The following is a 15206-nucleotide window of genomic DNA, read 5'->3' on the forward strand; positions in this document are numbered from 1 at the left end:
CTCTCTCTCTCTCTCTCTCTCTCTCTCTCTCTCTCTCTCTCTGAATCATCCATAGAGTGCAGCGATTAGGCTAAACATGGGCCTATATTTTTATGTAAACTGCAAACTACAACTCTGTGTCTTAATGATTATGAACATCACCCATAGTAATAGCAGTAACTTTGTAACAATAGCTTAATGTTTCAGTACTTTAGCCGTTGTTTTGTCTCACCGCAGATCTCACACAGGTTCACACAATCAAAAGGGAATGAAAGAGAACTACAGATATTTTGTCGTCAAATTTTGGATGACAGAAACTACAGTTCCCAAACCCCAACATTTTTGACTACCCAGAAATCTGTACGGCTGGAATTGTTAGCCAAGATGGCGTCTAAAACAAGTGGGACTGATATCACTTCTGCCCCTCCTTTTGATTGTCCATCATGGTGAGAAAATGCAACTATGAATTTTGAATTGCTCAGGAATATAAATCAGAGGCATAGCTCTGAATTCAGATTTTGATTCTGGCTTCTTCAATAGTAATTTGTCTAATCCGGGTTCGCACATTGCTAGCTAGTAGCTAACGCCAACTCTGTATGGCTTGTGTGGTAGTCACCATATCGCATGCACACACTCAAGGGTAGTCAACCCAATGTGTGCTTAATCTACTAGCCGGTTATTAAGTCATAATTATGAGTTATTAAGGCACTGTTAATACGTTTTAGTGTGCATGCACAATGTTGGCCGTATCTATGATTGAACGTGATGGTCACTAGAGAGCTACTAGCACTATTTTGTAAGTGTGTGCATACTTGTGCTGGAGAAAAGAATACTCGTTTGACTGTACGTAACTGCATTTCGAACCAGGCTATAAAGGTTGCTAATGGACTCTATTATTGTTGCAGGGCAGGCAAACCACCACCGGGTCTCCATCTGGATGTCATGAAAGGAGACAAAATGGTTGAGGTAAGACTATGAGCTTTAGAAACATTGTAAACTACTGCCACACTGATGAGTCGACTTTTATTGTACTCAGTAACTGTTTTGTAAAATAAACGTTTGATGTGTATCTATGATATATTCCAAAGGCAATAAGTTAGCCAGCTCACCACGGTCCAGTCAGTGACCAAGCTACAGTGAAACGCACCAGATACTGATCAGACTGCCTTCAGCCCAGCTGTGCTATGCGCACTGGTGACTGAACTCCATGGCAATCTGATTTCAGAAGGGTGCCACACTAAAATCAGCCCTGACATTTAAGCTCTGAGTGAAAAGCTGCACTTTAGAGTTATGGCTCAGAGGCACATTAAGGGGATAGGTAGGCCTGAGGCCCTTCTGCCCACAAATAACTTGATTCATGCAACAATCCTCCCTGTTTCTAACTAATATGTCTTGCACAAGACCACCGTTGATCATCGCTGCGACTACGCATACCAAATGGAGCTTGACTGTTTGTAAATGGGAGTTGGGGGGGGGGGGGGGTACGGGTCACCAAACTTGTGTTCCGATCGGGAAGCGTTGACATGCTCATGCCCACACAGAAACTGATCATTGACGAGAAGAAATACTACTTGTTCGGGAGGAACCCAGACATGTGCGACTTCACCATCGACCACCAGTCCTGCTCCCGCGCCCACGCCGCCCTGGTCTACCACAAACATCTGAAGAGGGTGTTCCTCATCGACCTCAACAGCAGTGCGTCTACTCATCATTTTCATCCAACATCTATAGAAACCAATACTAGAAAAACACACGTTGACTCCATTGAGATTGAATTTGAAATCTTACAGCACGAGTGGTATGTGTCAATGTGTAGCTCGACACGTACATAATCAGGGCGTCTGGCTTCTTTAGCGCACGGGACCTTCCTTGGACACATCCGCCTGGAGCCCCACAAGCCTCAGCAGGTCCCCATTGACTCCACCATGTCCTTTGGAGCTTCCACGCGCACCTACACCATCCGGGAGAAGCCCCAGAGCCAGTCGACCACCAGTGCAGGAGAGGGCAAGGCTGGGGAGGACGAGGAGCTGAAGGGGCTGCTAGGCTTACCAGAGGAGGAAACTGAGCTGGAGGTGTGTGGTTGTATTTACTGGGTGTGGGTGGATGTGAGTGTTATGCTGACGATGTAGTTATACTTGAGTGAATACATTACAGTAGATATATAATCAGGGCATGACATACCCTTTGATTTCCTGTTTGGTGTCTCTTGTTCTTCATGACAGAACCTGACAGAGTTTAACACGGCCCACAACAAGCGCATCTCGCTGCTCCCGATAGAGGAGGGCAACTTGGAGATCCAGAGGCCCAAGAGGAAGAGGAGGAACTCAAGGGTCACCTTCAATGAGGAAGATGACATCATCAACCCAGGTACACCCCTTCCGCCCCCCTAAGTGCTTGGCAATTGTATCCTAATGATTACTCTTGTTCATTAATCCAAATGAGCAAAATCAGTTGTCAGCCTGGGCGTGTCGTTTTTTTGTCTTCCATTGTCACTAACCAATTCCGTTTATTAACCTGTGAAATTATTATACGCATTCAGTTAATAGAAAAGGGGTGTTTTAGATCGGAACAAAAGAACAGAGATGGGCTGCCTCCGACTGTTTGATAATTGTGATGTATAAAACAACATGGATGCTTTTTTTGTTTCTTTTTGTAACAGAGGATATAGACCCTTCAGTGGGCCGCTTCAGAAACATGGTCCAGACTGCAGTTGTTCCCATTAAGGTAAAACCTTTTTATTTAATCCCAAAATAAATCCATACGAGCGGTTCATAAATGTAATATGAATGCACTAACTGCTTTCCTCTCTTGGTTTAACTCTAGAAACGGAGAGTGGACAGCCACCACACCCTTGGCCTGGAGGAAGTGACGTCGAGACGCGTTCACAGCTACACCTTCGGAAGCGGCCTATACGGAGACCTGCCTCCCAGCAGCCACGAACACCATCCTGCCGGAGCCCCAGGGGGAGCCACCATCCTTGGGGGGCTTCCACTGCCCTTCCCCAATCCAGCCCCGGAGGTGGACCTGGCCCCAGAGGCCCCCCAGCCCCCTGTCACTCTCAACCCCACCCCGGTCACAGGCCCCTATCCCCCCGATGCCCTCAACGAGCCACGGAAGAAAAAGTATGCCAAAGAAGCGTGGCCAGGAAAGAAGCCCACTCCTTCCCTGCTCATCTGAGCCGTCCTCCGTCAGGGTGTGGAGGAGAGGGGGGGGGCAGACTCGGGAGACATCAGGGACTTGTTTCTCGTTGGAGGGTGATTCTTTTTTTTTTTTTTTTTTTTGAAGACTGTTTAGGATTTTTATACTTTGGTGTTTTATACTCTTCTGTTCTCACCAAGACATTCTGAGCATTCCGTGAAGACTAACACACCAGGTTTTTTGGTGAATGGTTGATGAATTGTGTCATTCACAAACATACTGGTTAGTGAGCTAAGGCAGGTCATTAAGAAAATTCTTTATTTTAGGGGGCATTATCTCCTATTATCACCCAATTTTCCAACATCATTATGGTTGCTTACAGTTGCAAACACAACTGCTTTTGTGTAAGTTGTTTGATGTCAATTTTGGGCTGCTGTATCATCACTTTTATCACTGCATACAGGTATTTATTCGAATCCTTTGTGTACAATTTCACGTCCCGAAGCAGTTTTTTATATACAAGTCACATATGGTTTCCCAGGAAAAGTTATTTCTTACAAAAAGTTGAGAATATATATATATTTTGTCTATCGAGGCTTTAGAAAGAACAAACAAATAGATTTTCTTTCATAGGCATGCATTTCTGTAATAAACTGATAAAAGAGTAGACTACAGTGTATTTTTGATCGTCACTCTTCATCAAAGAGTCTTGTAATTCACTGCACCTCCAGTAATGGCAGTACATCCTGTGGACTACTAGATGGCAATGGTGTCAGTTGTCCAGTCACACTAAATTCAGCTTTTTTCAACTACATTCTGTTTTCACACCAGCAGGGGAAATACCAAGATATCTCCTCTTTATGTGCTGACACTGTTATAGGATATCTAAAAGAAAGTACTGTAGTCTAGTCATATTTTTTGCATTTGTAATAACTTTGTATTGTTATTAACCAGTGCCCAGGCATTATTTGTCCATCTTTCAAATGACTGAAGCTTTTTTAATCACATGAAACTGTAAATAAAATGGAAACAACTTTTTCAGTTAAGTATCCTGAGTCTTTTCTCCCTATGTAGGTGCACTAAAACATGCACACACAAATACTTTTGTCAAGTACTGAATTGATATATACATATATAAAGGATATATATTGTGTCCTGGCACAATATGTTTTCATAGATAAACAAGCCCCATTGGAGGACTTAGGCCCTGGGAAACCTTTATTATTGGCTCTAAGTCTTTAAAAAATAACCCCCATCATGGGCATAGCCAGTTTACAGTATATAAACCAGTGCCACATACAGCATCAGTCTATTTTCAGACAGACATACAAATATGTGGCCTGACCCCATATTTGAAGGAGATGGTGGGTATAAAGCAATGATTAAATGTGTTTTGTTGCATTCACACACTTCATATTTCATTGAACTGATTAGAAAATGACTGTTGTTTTGACACAATTCTCCACTTATTCCCTTTTCAAGAAAGTATCTCTGAAACATAGTGGATACAAACAGTCCAAAAGATGACAAATGTTTTTATTTACAAATTAATCTAGGAATATAAACATGTGGCACAAACTGCATTATTTTATTAAATAAATCAATGAGAACTTTTGCATTGCATGTCTAGCTGTTTGTTAGTCATAGTAACAAACCCTTCATAATTATCCTAACTGCTTGAGAATATGCACACTTAAAACAGAAAGTTAGCCTACCTCTTGCAGAGCCACAACATCAACTGAAAATGATTTACCTTTATTTCATGGCTCAAATGAATTAGTGACTATTTCTCACTGAAATGTTACATGGTTTATGGTTGTCCTTGATTGGGTTGATTTTCCTCACTGTTCAAGTTCAACAGGTTCAATCTTCAGGTGGATTCCATTGAGGGAGCGCAGAATAAGCCTGGGAAGCATCTTAGGCTTCTTGGTTGGGTCCTCTATCAGATGGTACCTCTTGAGTGTTTGAGCAACCACTACTTTCAACTCATTCATAGCAAAGATCTGGCCAATGCAATTCCTAAGATGGGAAGAGATAAAAATCAAAGGTTATGTTTTGCAGTGAAAATCACAGATTTGCTGTTAAAATTGGTATGAGTGTACTTTTACAGCATACACTATATACAACAGATTGAGCATGACCATAAACCATTTATTCTCTTTCTGGAACGTTTCCAGAAAGACAATAAAACAGATGGAAGGTCTGAAAAAACTGTTCTGTTTGTCGAGTTGGGAAAGCGGTGCTGTTACCATAGCGAACAACATTTAATGCCAATTCTAGCGCTGTAACTGGGTCATCGCAAGGACAAAGACTCCAAACTTATGTAAGCCACGTAAATGAGTAGCCCTGTCTGTAGCTGTAATGTGAGAATCAGCCCTCGCTACTAAGAACTTAACAATACATCGCAAGACGATTAAATCGCGATGAGATGAAAAATGAATCGCAGACCTCCTTTTAAACAGCAGAGGGCAACATCTAAATTTGATTTCAATGATCAAGTTGGGTTGTTCTAAACTGTCAGTACATTTCTAGATTTTTCACAGTATTTCCTTTGTACTCGAATTTTGATTAAAAAAAACTCAAATAAATCTTCTTGAACTTCCTTTACCACGTCAAGCAACATCAGGTCTGGTGAACGGCGTGTACTAACCGAGGCCCAGCAGAAAAAGGCACAAATGCATGGGGTGACCTCTTAGAAGAGTTCTCAGGCAGAAATCTCAGTGGATCAAAAACCTTTCAGATTAGGAAGAAGGAAAAAAATGAGAAAAACGGCATGAACAGAATAATGACAAAGGCCGATTCCTCGGACATAGTTCACAGTCAATAGCCGTCAGTCATTCGTTCCCACAGCTGGACAATCTGACCCCTGTTCCTGAGTGTCCAGTTAAATAACAACACGTGTGTGCAGATGGTATTCTCACATGAGGGTTCTCCCACACAGTTGCATTCCTATGAATTCCAAACACGCTTGTTCCAATGAGACAACCTAGACAAAATACATTTGATTTTATATTAAGTTGTATAATAGGACAACTGCAATTACACTACAGAGGACCCACTCTGCACAAGTGAGGAGTTGTGCTAACTAAGCCAAGATGATCCTTCCTGATCTTGGCTTAGTTAGGAAGTAATTAAATTATTATAACTTATTATGGCTACAATCCAGTCTCTGTAATAGTTGTGACATGCAATAGATAAATGGAAAATATAGCCTTGTCTAAAAGGTCCACTGCCAAGAGGTGTAATGACTGGGGGGTCACTGGATGGTAAAATGATAGGCAGTGTCTCTTAAACAAATACCAGTTAATGTTTAATGAGGCTTTGACTAAAGCAAAGGTTAGAATGTGACCTATTGTAAACCTAAGAGTTATTATTTTATGAGTTAGAAAAACCATCAGCCCTGTGTCCTAGTTCATGCTGTATACAACAGTATTAATGGAAAACAAGTTTAAAAAAAGACAGTACCTTCAGGCACAGTCCTGCCATCGAAAAAGGTCATGGGTTTGGTTATCTTCCGGGACATTCCAGGTACAGGAGGGTAGAGACGGAGGGACTCTTTAATACACATAGTTGTGTAAGGTATTTTACTCAGATCCTCCCTAGAAAACAAATCAAAGTGATTCCACTATTCAAGTAAGAAACAGTCACTTTGCTCCCCTCATAGTCATTGTAAAAGTATAATATAAAAATTTTACAAATAAAAAGACTTCTAACCAGGGATGGCTCAGTGAAGCATTTGACTGCAGATCAAAAAGGTTTCAGGTTCAAAGGTTTATCACTTTGGATAAAGCGTGTAAATTAATTCTCATTTACACCTCCACCACCAAGCACAAACCTTTCAAATCAAACCTTCACCCCTGTAACAGAATGTCATATTTTACAATACATCATCATTCTTGTGTATATATTTTTTTTTTCTTCTTCCATTTTTTTGTCTGTGATGTGGGCAGTTGACCCACCACTCCATGGTGTCCCTGCCATCCAGGACGTGGAGGACTTCGTCCCTGCAGATCTGCTGGTGCTCCGGGTTACAGGCCAGGCTGTAGAGGGTGAAGGAGATCCCGCTGGCTGTGGTGTCGTGGCCCTCGAACATGAAGGTGTCCACCTCGGCTCGGATGTCTTCGTCCGACAAGCCCTGCTGATCCTCGTCCTGGAGAAATGGGGAGAAACACAAACAATTTTTTGTTGTTGTCCGGGGTCAGGTGCTTTCAAATGGTGACATGTTTACAAGTCAAGGTTGTTTTCAACCGATAAGATACTGTCAAGATGTCAAGACACACGGGACAGTCAGTATTGTCTCGCTTATCGTGTCCCGTGTATCAAATGGCATCCTAACATCCAAATCAGGATGGCAGACAAGTCATAACATAGTGTGTCTCAAACACGGCACCAAAAGTTCCCAGGATGACTTGGGAGAATCATCCTGGTCGAATTTCTGCTGTGTCAGGGAGAGAGGTACTGTCACGGCGAGACGTGGGGTAGGGCCCAAATGCCGGAGAATCGGCAAACATGGCGTCAACACAAAGGGGTTTATTACTCAAAACAAAAAATACACAGAACCAAACAAGACACTGGTGGACACAATGAGACTAGCGAGACTGAAACCATGAACGAGACACGGGTGAAGACAATGACAGACACGGAAACGCTAGGGCAGGGCAAAACCAAAACAACAGGGGGGCACGGCTGTGGCCATGACATGCTTATGCAAGTCAGCATGTTGTTAAGGCTATTTTGACACTACCTGCAGAGGGGAAGGGTCATCTACCATGGTGACAATGGTATAATAATAAACCAATACTTACCAGTTTCAAGTGTAATGATTTGACTATGTAGTGTGTTCCACAGGTCATGCTTCATGCATACTCCCTGATACTGTACACATATGTACAATTGCAGGTGTAGTACCAATGTTTTCTTTCAAATTATAATAATAATGTACAGTTCAGGATGTGGCCAGATGTAAAACATCTGCAACACCATCATAAATCCCTTCTATTCTGTATCTGTGAAGAAAGCAACAGCGTGTTAAAACAGCGACATACCCTCGCACAGAGAAGGATGTCCAAAAAGTCCAGGTTTCTCTTGGCCTGGATCCTTCCGAGCTCCTTCCCGTCCTTCAGCGCTTCTTTCCTCTTTCTTATGACTTCCTCTACAAGCAGATCACATGACAGAAGAGCGGTGGTCACACTTTCTATTCAATTCATTGAACGTCATTTTAAATACCTGTCAATTTAATCATTTCGATTTTAGGAATGCTTCGCTGTGTCAATTCTTCCAGAACGGTGCATTTGTCCTTCGCTAACGGGGTGGACTTGAGTTGGACACGTCCAGACACAGGGTTAATGGAGGTTACACTTCATTGATCGTACCCGTGTGACTGTGAGCCACTTTGGATGCTTTCCGATACCTAAATCCATGTGGGCTGAGGTGGAAGATGAACTCGCTGTGGTACGGAAAGACCCGGAAGCGGAGATTGACCAAGTCGCTAAGTTCGTACACCGCCTTGATGTATGCGTTAGTACCACTGTAATGAGAAGGCATTCTCTGTAATCTCTCCCTTAACAGTTTTTTTTGGAATGAGAGGGAGTAAAGTGTTATTCTAAAATATATTACACGTGGAACATAAAGGAGGAGGTGTGGAAACTGACCCTTCTGTCTGGCAGTTACTGTTGGAACTGAACGCACATTTCATTATGCTGTCCAGTGTCATAAGGCTCACATGTTCAAATAACTCAAACGTATCCTTGCTTCTAGAGTGACACTCCCATTTGTCCTGCAAGATGAAAAAGACAGATCCAGTCACTACTTGGTCTGTCAGAAACACTTTGACACCACAATCCCTTATTTTCTGGCTTCATGTCTCTTATGATTGGTGACGGCCATTCCTTCGACAGGCAACTCTCAGGATTATTGCTGTTATTGTAGTAGGATACACTGAACACACCAACATGGTTTTCGCAGAGTCCGCCATTAGTTTGACATATGGCTTTAAAACATCGTAGTGAAAACCAGGGGTCAAAAGTCTTCTGTGCCGAAACCATTTCTGGCCCTTAGACACAAGCAAACCATCCCCTGGAGACGGAGAGAGGAGGGTAATTAACACAAATAGTACTGCACCCCCCAAATGTAATATTCCTCTTTTATGGAGGGTGCCTTAACTCTTTATCTAAGACCCCCTCAACCTAATTCAAGGCAATATTTCACTAAATACCAACACAAATCAGCTGACTTACCTATCCATGGAATAAGGAATCTATATGCAAGATCATCTTTGGGCTCTGTTAGGAAAGCATGTCACATGTTGTATTTAAATAAATAAGCCCAGACACACTGATGTACAATTTGATATGCCTAAATACACACCTGTAGATGCTAGAATGGTTTTGACATAATCTGGGTGGTGAATATTCAAGAATGAAACAAATGGACCAAACCACATTTGAAACGCCATAGGGTATGTCTCCCCCCATGTCACCACTTTATCCAAATCTGTCCCATCCTGTTTAAACTGCAATAGAACACGAGGAATGGGGAAAGTGCATTAAGTTCTCCATTTGTTTGCATCTGTCTCATCTCAGTGCTGAAAAATTACTGCTATACCTTGCCTTGCAACAATGGTTCGTATGTCTATTTTGGGTCACCCACATCGGCCACATTGCATTTGAGTTATATGCAAATAGAACAGACAACTTTCTTTCGAGAAGCCACTAAACCACTGTACGTCTCTATCAACTAGTTAATTATTCGAAACCCCATCAAAATTCAGTTTCAGATTAGACTATTGGACTAGACTGCCTCGTAGACTAGAATTTTGCAGACGCAGTCGGTGATGTTGCCGCTGCCAGTAGGCTATGCTGAGGATGAAACAATGTTTCGACACGTTTCATAAATGTAGGTTTTACTTTTTTTTTTTTACTGGCATGTGAAATGGTTTAGAAAACCTACCTCATGGACATGACCGTAAAGCCAGTGTTGTGGAGGTCCAGGAAATTGTTCAAGAGCCCGAAGCCATTGTCTCCTTTTAACAACTAGTTGAGTTAATTTAAAAACAACAGTCACAAGGAAGAAGATTGCAACCCAGTGATGAAGGTGACGTAAATCCAATGACAATTGCGTCTTTAATGTCTCAGCTATCCCCATTGCCAATTTCGCATTTATGCTTGTTGTTATACAAGGTTGAGAGACAGGAAACTGGGAAAAACAATTAAGGTGACCTAGTAGTTATGGCAAAGGGATCCGTGGTTCAGGAGTTATGGGCGGAGAACTGTAAACCAGATTTGTCTGGGCGACACAGAGCATGCAAATCGAGGGTTTCCACATAGTGTGTTTAGAAGTGAAAAGCTGATCCAAGGCCAGTTACTAGTTTTTGTATTTTGTAACGCAATCCACCAACCAGAATAAGTAGTTTGCCGGCAGCGGAAGCTGAAGACTGTCCAGCCGCGCCTAGAGCCAGTAAAAATCCCCTTCATGGCACGTGGGAAGTTCGGTCTTATTCTTATTTTTATATATATTTTATTTTATATTTAAAAATAATATACTGTTTTATTCTTAGATTTTTTAGTTCTTAAGAATAGTTAAACTTTTGTACCTTTACTTAATTTAAGATTTGTAGGTATGTTTAGTGTTTGCGCCTCCCTGCCACAGTACATTCCGTGTTTGTATAAAATACGTGGCGAATAAACTGAATTTTGATAATCAGATTTTATGCTATTTAAGAGATGTGTTTATTTGTCAATATTAAATATTCTTTTTTTTCTTCTTTTTTTTCTCATGCCAAGGTATCAATTATACAAGTACATAGCAAAAATGTAAAAGATACATACAATGAAATGATAATAAAGGCTAAGCTCCATCTATCTATACACAGGGTCTATACATACAGGTTTCACAAAGCAGAAAACCTTATTGAAATAAATTATGAAAGTTGAAACAAGTCTATTGTCTTAAGAGCTTTAAGATTCTTAGATGCTGAAATAGTTCGGACGTACTGTAGGACCGTACCTCTCTCCTAAAAACAAATTAAGTATTCAATGCCTTGTAAAATTCAAAATATGTCACTGATTTGCTTCCATAGTAGTGGGCCTAGGCCCTAGGACGTCACTGGCAGTATACTCCGGTACAGTAGGTGGCAGTGTATGAAGCTTTTAGCAGGATACTATCGCCCAATCAGAGTGAAAGAAGAAGATAACAAGCTGGCAAGGTAGTTTTCCTGCTACCACTACTAACTGAAGAATCGTTGTATTTTTCTCCTTATTATAATTTTTGAAGTCGCATAGTTTCAATCCAACTTTATTTCACCGATGTGTCCGTTTATTACCTCGCAAACCATCGCACACCAGCCGGCTGTCTAACTCGTGTGGACTTGTTCATCGACTACCACACGGCCCACAGTGAGGAACTGGTGAAGAGAAGAGCTGATGCCGTTAGCGGGCTTTGCTTTTCCCCCAAGTTGAGGTCAGTTTTGGTGATGCCCAGGAGCGTAAATCTTTAAAGTTCATCCAGTTACTGTAGGGTGTTAGTCATTTATTTGACTATCGAATAAAAAATAGTCTCACGCACACAAAAACATTTCCATGGATCTTGCTCTCAATAATAAACATTCCTTGCACCTTAGTCGACCGTGGTCACCCTGGGGCTTGTGATTGGCCCTCTGTTGCTTGATTAAGAATTTCAACGCTAAACCATGTCTGCTGGTAAATAGGCTAGCTAACTATTTCCAGTGGCATCAAGCAATTGCAGGTTGATACTTCTGTATTCAACTTCAACTTATTTGGAGCCGGAATAGTGAAGGTATTTTCTCATATGACAGTATATAACCCTCCCCCCCCCCCCCCCCCAGAGCCCTGTCTAACCGTCTGTGAAGTCTTCGTCTGTTTCGGGAGAGATGGAGGCCCCACCGGTCACTGTGATGCCCGTTACCGGGGGCACCATTAACATGATGGAATATCTGTTACAAGGTACCTTCTTTTTCACGTCAAATGTGTAATTTGCATAACTTTTTAGTTGGTCTCACAGAACTATATGGCTAAATGGTCCAGACTCAAACCCACCCACTCTAAGGTAGACTAGACTGTAGCCTTAAGTCTTAGTTGACCCTTTTTGATTTGGTTCAGTTGACCTTGTTGTTTCACTCATCCTAGGCTAACATCTGAAACATAATTAGCCACGTGGTAAACCAAGAAACTCTGGCATGGGTGCATGTTTCTCAAGTCATATCCATAGTGGGATTTGAGTGTATGTTTCATTGTATTGGTGTCACCTTCATTACCTTCCCTGGTCAGTGAAGGCATTCATACTTCACTCACCCAGTAAGAGTCTCACAGTTGAGCCTACTAGTGGATTTTGTAGATGAAAGCAGGAACACCCTAGACTAGAGTGTGTAACCAAGTCGCAATATACTACTACCAAAGAATAACGCAGGTCAGTTGATTCAACGAGTCAAGCACTGGATATGAAATGCCCATACGATGAAGGAAATGAGCTGCTTATTATTGCGAGGCCAAAGGCTGGGGCCACTAAAACAAAAAGCAGATGTAAGCCGTTTTGAAGCGACTTCCGAGTAGGCCTGAGTGTTTCCCCTGCGTTGTTCTTCTCCAGGCAGTGTGCTCGACCAGGCCCTGGAGAGCCTGCTACACCGCCTGAGAGGACTGTGCGACAACATGGAGCCCGAGAGCTTCGCCGACCACGAGCTGGTCTACCTCCTCAAGGGCCAGCAGGGCAACCCCTTCCTGCTGCGCGCCCGCCGTTCCCTCTGCCACCCCGCCGCCCCCTGGCACCTGCGCTACCTGGGCCAGCCCGAGGTGGGCGACAAGAGCCGGAACGCGCTGGTGCGCAACTGCGTGGACGTGGCCGCCTCGCACAGCCTGCCCGACTTCCTGAACGAGATGGGCTTCCGCATGGACCACGAGTTTGTGGCCAAGGGCCACGTGTTCCGCCGGGGGGTGCTGAAGGTGGTGGTGAGCAAGCTGTCGCGGGTCCTGGTGCCGGGGAACACGGAGAACACGGAGCCCCTGTCGCTGTCCTACCTGGTGGAGCTGAGCGTGCTGGCGCCCGCGGGGCAGGACACCATGTCCGAGGACATGCGCAGCTTCGCCGAGCAGCTCAAACCCCTGGTCCACCTGGAGAAGATCGACCCCAAGAGACACATGTGATGTGGAGGGGGGAGGGGGGGTGGAAGGGGGGGGGCAGTCTGAGGTCAGTCTCGGCCCGGTGTGTGTCCCCGTTCCCCCCCCCCCCCCATGGAAAAAACGTACAGATTTTCTGGCGTGTTTCCCTTTCATACAAGCGGGAACCCCGACAAAGAACACATGCTTTGTGATTGCGCCGTCCGGCATGATTCGTTCTGTTTGTCTGTTGCCTGGATGTCCTCTCTCACTCACTCAGTAGGTTAGAGCCTGTTAGAGACATGCGGATGCATTCAGCTGCAGTCGTGTTTGTGAAGGACTTCTAGAGGATGATTACATGGCCCACAAGGATTATGTGACCAACGGGAGATATTGCATGTGTAAATAATGACCAGCTTTTTCCAAATCACATGAATACAATAATGCCATAGATCAGATATGCTTCATTTAACAGTCATATGAATGTCAGTCGTTCATTCTGTTGGTGCTTTGGAGATGTAAGGTTTTAATGCTAAATAAAAACTGTCCCAAGGCCTCCCTCCCTACCTCAACTGTGATTTACGTACTACTGCCCTTCACCACTAGGGGTCTCTCCTCATCTTCCCAAAACATAGGCTGCCTGCTTAGATGCTGTTGTACATCACCACCTCAGATCATCCACACTAGCCGTGGTTGCCATGGAAATAATTAGCCGCGAGATCTGCACATCTCTCCCACCCCCCCCACATCCCCCCCAGCTCTAATTAGCTTTCTCAATTGCTTAATGATACATAGACCTGTGAAAGCTTTCCCTTTCTTCCTCTCACAAAAGCATTGATTTCCCCCTCCCCTTCCCCTCTCATCTCCAACGTTAACCCATTAGAGGCCCTGCCATGGCAATCTGAGCCGAGGCTTTTACACATGGCCCGCTCGGTCTAATGGTGAGTACGCTGAGCGCTAATGTTGCCTAATGCACATGTAAAAACCTGCACGCGTAGTCGGCCTTCGTCCTCTCCCCGGTGAAGGGTTGCAGATGGCCGGCGTGCCCGCGGTTCGCGTACAGCTGCGAGAGCAACGCGCAGCCACTTGTCTCGGCGGCTGAGGAAGAGGCAGGAGCTGTCTGAGTGCGTGAACGTTAGCGTTGAGGTCGAGCCTGGTAGCGCGGAAAGGTGAGGACAGCGTCGGTGGGCTTGTCAGTCGGCCCACTGTCACGTGCGCACTGTTTAATACAACTCAGTTGGTCTCTCGGGTGTTCGAGCTATACGCCCGCCCTCAGTCACGGGGGGGGGGAGGGGGGGTCGAAACGTCTCTTTCCGTGCCCAGTCGACCTACACAGAAGTAGATGTCCGTTCGCCTGCCAAAGGCACAGCCTTGGATTGGCGGGGAACGCCAGTGTTTCCGACTGCATCCAGACCGAAGGGCTCCTAGGAGCTGGGCTGTGATGCTGGAGCAGCGAGTGAATTATGTATAAAAGAAGCGGATGCCTTTGGCCCGGGGCTGTACATGTCCAGCGCTCACACGTTACCTTCTGCCCCCCCCCCCCCCCCCCCCACTCCCTCACTTAAACTTGGGCTCTGTACCGCCCTCTGTTGTGATGAGCTGGCGTCCCTGGGCCCCTCTCCTCCAGCCTGCCTGGAGAGCTAACACGGAGCTGGGCCAATCAGCATCTTGGCACCAGGCCTGCTCAGCTATTGTGGAACCCGCCAAACCCAACGTCTCGTACAAGTGAGTGGTTTAACCCACTGCTGGAGGCGAAGCGATTCGCCACTTGGTTCGAAGAAATGGGAGAGCATCGCTTTTCAAAAGAAAAGCATTATTAGCCAATCGCGTAGGGAGCGCAGCCTCTTGGCTCATGCTGTTCAAGTCAATGGGTGGTAATGTTTTGCACTTCTTATGGTAAACTATTGTAACATGTGCCTGAAGGTGTGGACTTAAATTCCCTCTACCTGAACCCTTCAATATAAGTCCTTTATAGACGAATGG

General features: G+C 44.3%; 3 protein-coding genes and 1 non-coding gene across 4 annotated transcripts; 3 read left to right on the forward strand and 1 right to left on the reverse strand.

Annotated features, from left to right (window-relative positions):
• The first annotated feature begins 343 nt into the window (after window positions 1-343).
• On the forward strand, window positions 344-4158 carry ppp1r8b (protein phosphatase 1, regulatory subunit 8b). Its single transcript, XM_084667111.1, has 7 exons — window positions 344-425; window positions 885-945; window positions 1521-1674; window positions 1834-2051; window positions 2202-2346; window positions 2639-2703; window positions 2803-4158. Exons 1-7 carry the CDS (start codon window positions 364-366, stop codon window positions 3154-3156), a joined length of 1059 nt encoding a protein of 352 aa, XP_084523237.1. The 5' UTR covers window positions 344-363; the 3' UTR covers window positions 3157-4158.
• On the forward strand, window positions 1121-1288 carry LOC146301368 (small Cajal body-specific RNA 1). Its single transcript, XR_014729691.1, has one exon.
• Window positions 4159-4636: 478 nt separating the features above from the next.
• cyp4t8 (cytochrome P450, family 4, subfamily T, polypeptide 8) lies at window positions 4637-10410 on the reverse strand. The gene is made up of 12 exons (XM_084667100.1): window positions 10066-10410; window positions 9484-9628; window positions 9354-9398; window positions 9065-9192; window positions 8769-8893; window positions 8490-8644; window positions 8163-8269; window positions 7077-7267; window positions 6583-6716; window positions 6039-6103; window positions 5768-5850; window positions 4637-5136 (listed from the first exon to the last, which is right to left on the reverse strand). The coding sequence occupies exons 1-12, from the start codon at window positions 10258-10260 to the stop codon at window positions 4959-4961; spliced, it is 1551 nt and encodes a 516-aa protein (XP_084523226.1). The 5' UTR covers window positions 10261-10410; the 3' UTR covers window positions 4637-4958.
• Window positions 10411-11217: 807 nt separating this feature from the next.
• On the forward strand, window positions 11218-13789 carry med18 (mediator of RNA polymerase II transcription, subunit 18 homolog (yeast)). Its single transcript, XM_084670766.1, has 4 exons — window positions 11218-11320; window positions 11460-11574; window positions 11960-12077; window positions 12718-13789. The coding sequence occupies exons 3-4, from the start codon at window positions 12005-12007 to the stop codon at window positions 13269-13271; spliced, it is 627 nt and encodes a 208-aa protein (XP_084526892.1). The 5' UTR covers window positions 11218-11320; window positions 11460-11574; window positions 11960-12004; the 3' UTR covers window positions 13272-13789.
• Window positions 13790-15206: the final 1417 nt, after the last annotated feature.

Source organism: Hypomesus nipponensis, chromosome 2, assembly GCF_054491055.1.
Source record: "Hypomesus nipponensis isolate SF chromosome 2, ASM5449105v1, whole genome shotgun sequence".
Taxonomy (NCBI): Eukaryota; Metazoa; Chordata; class Actinopteri; order Osmeriformes; family Osmeridae; genus Hypomesus; species Hypomesus nipponensis.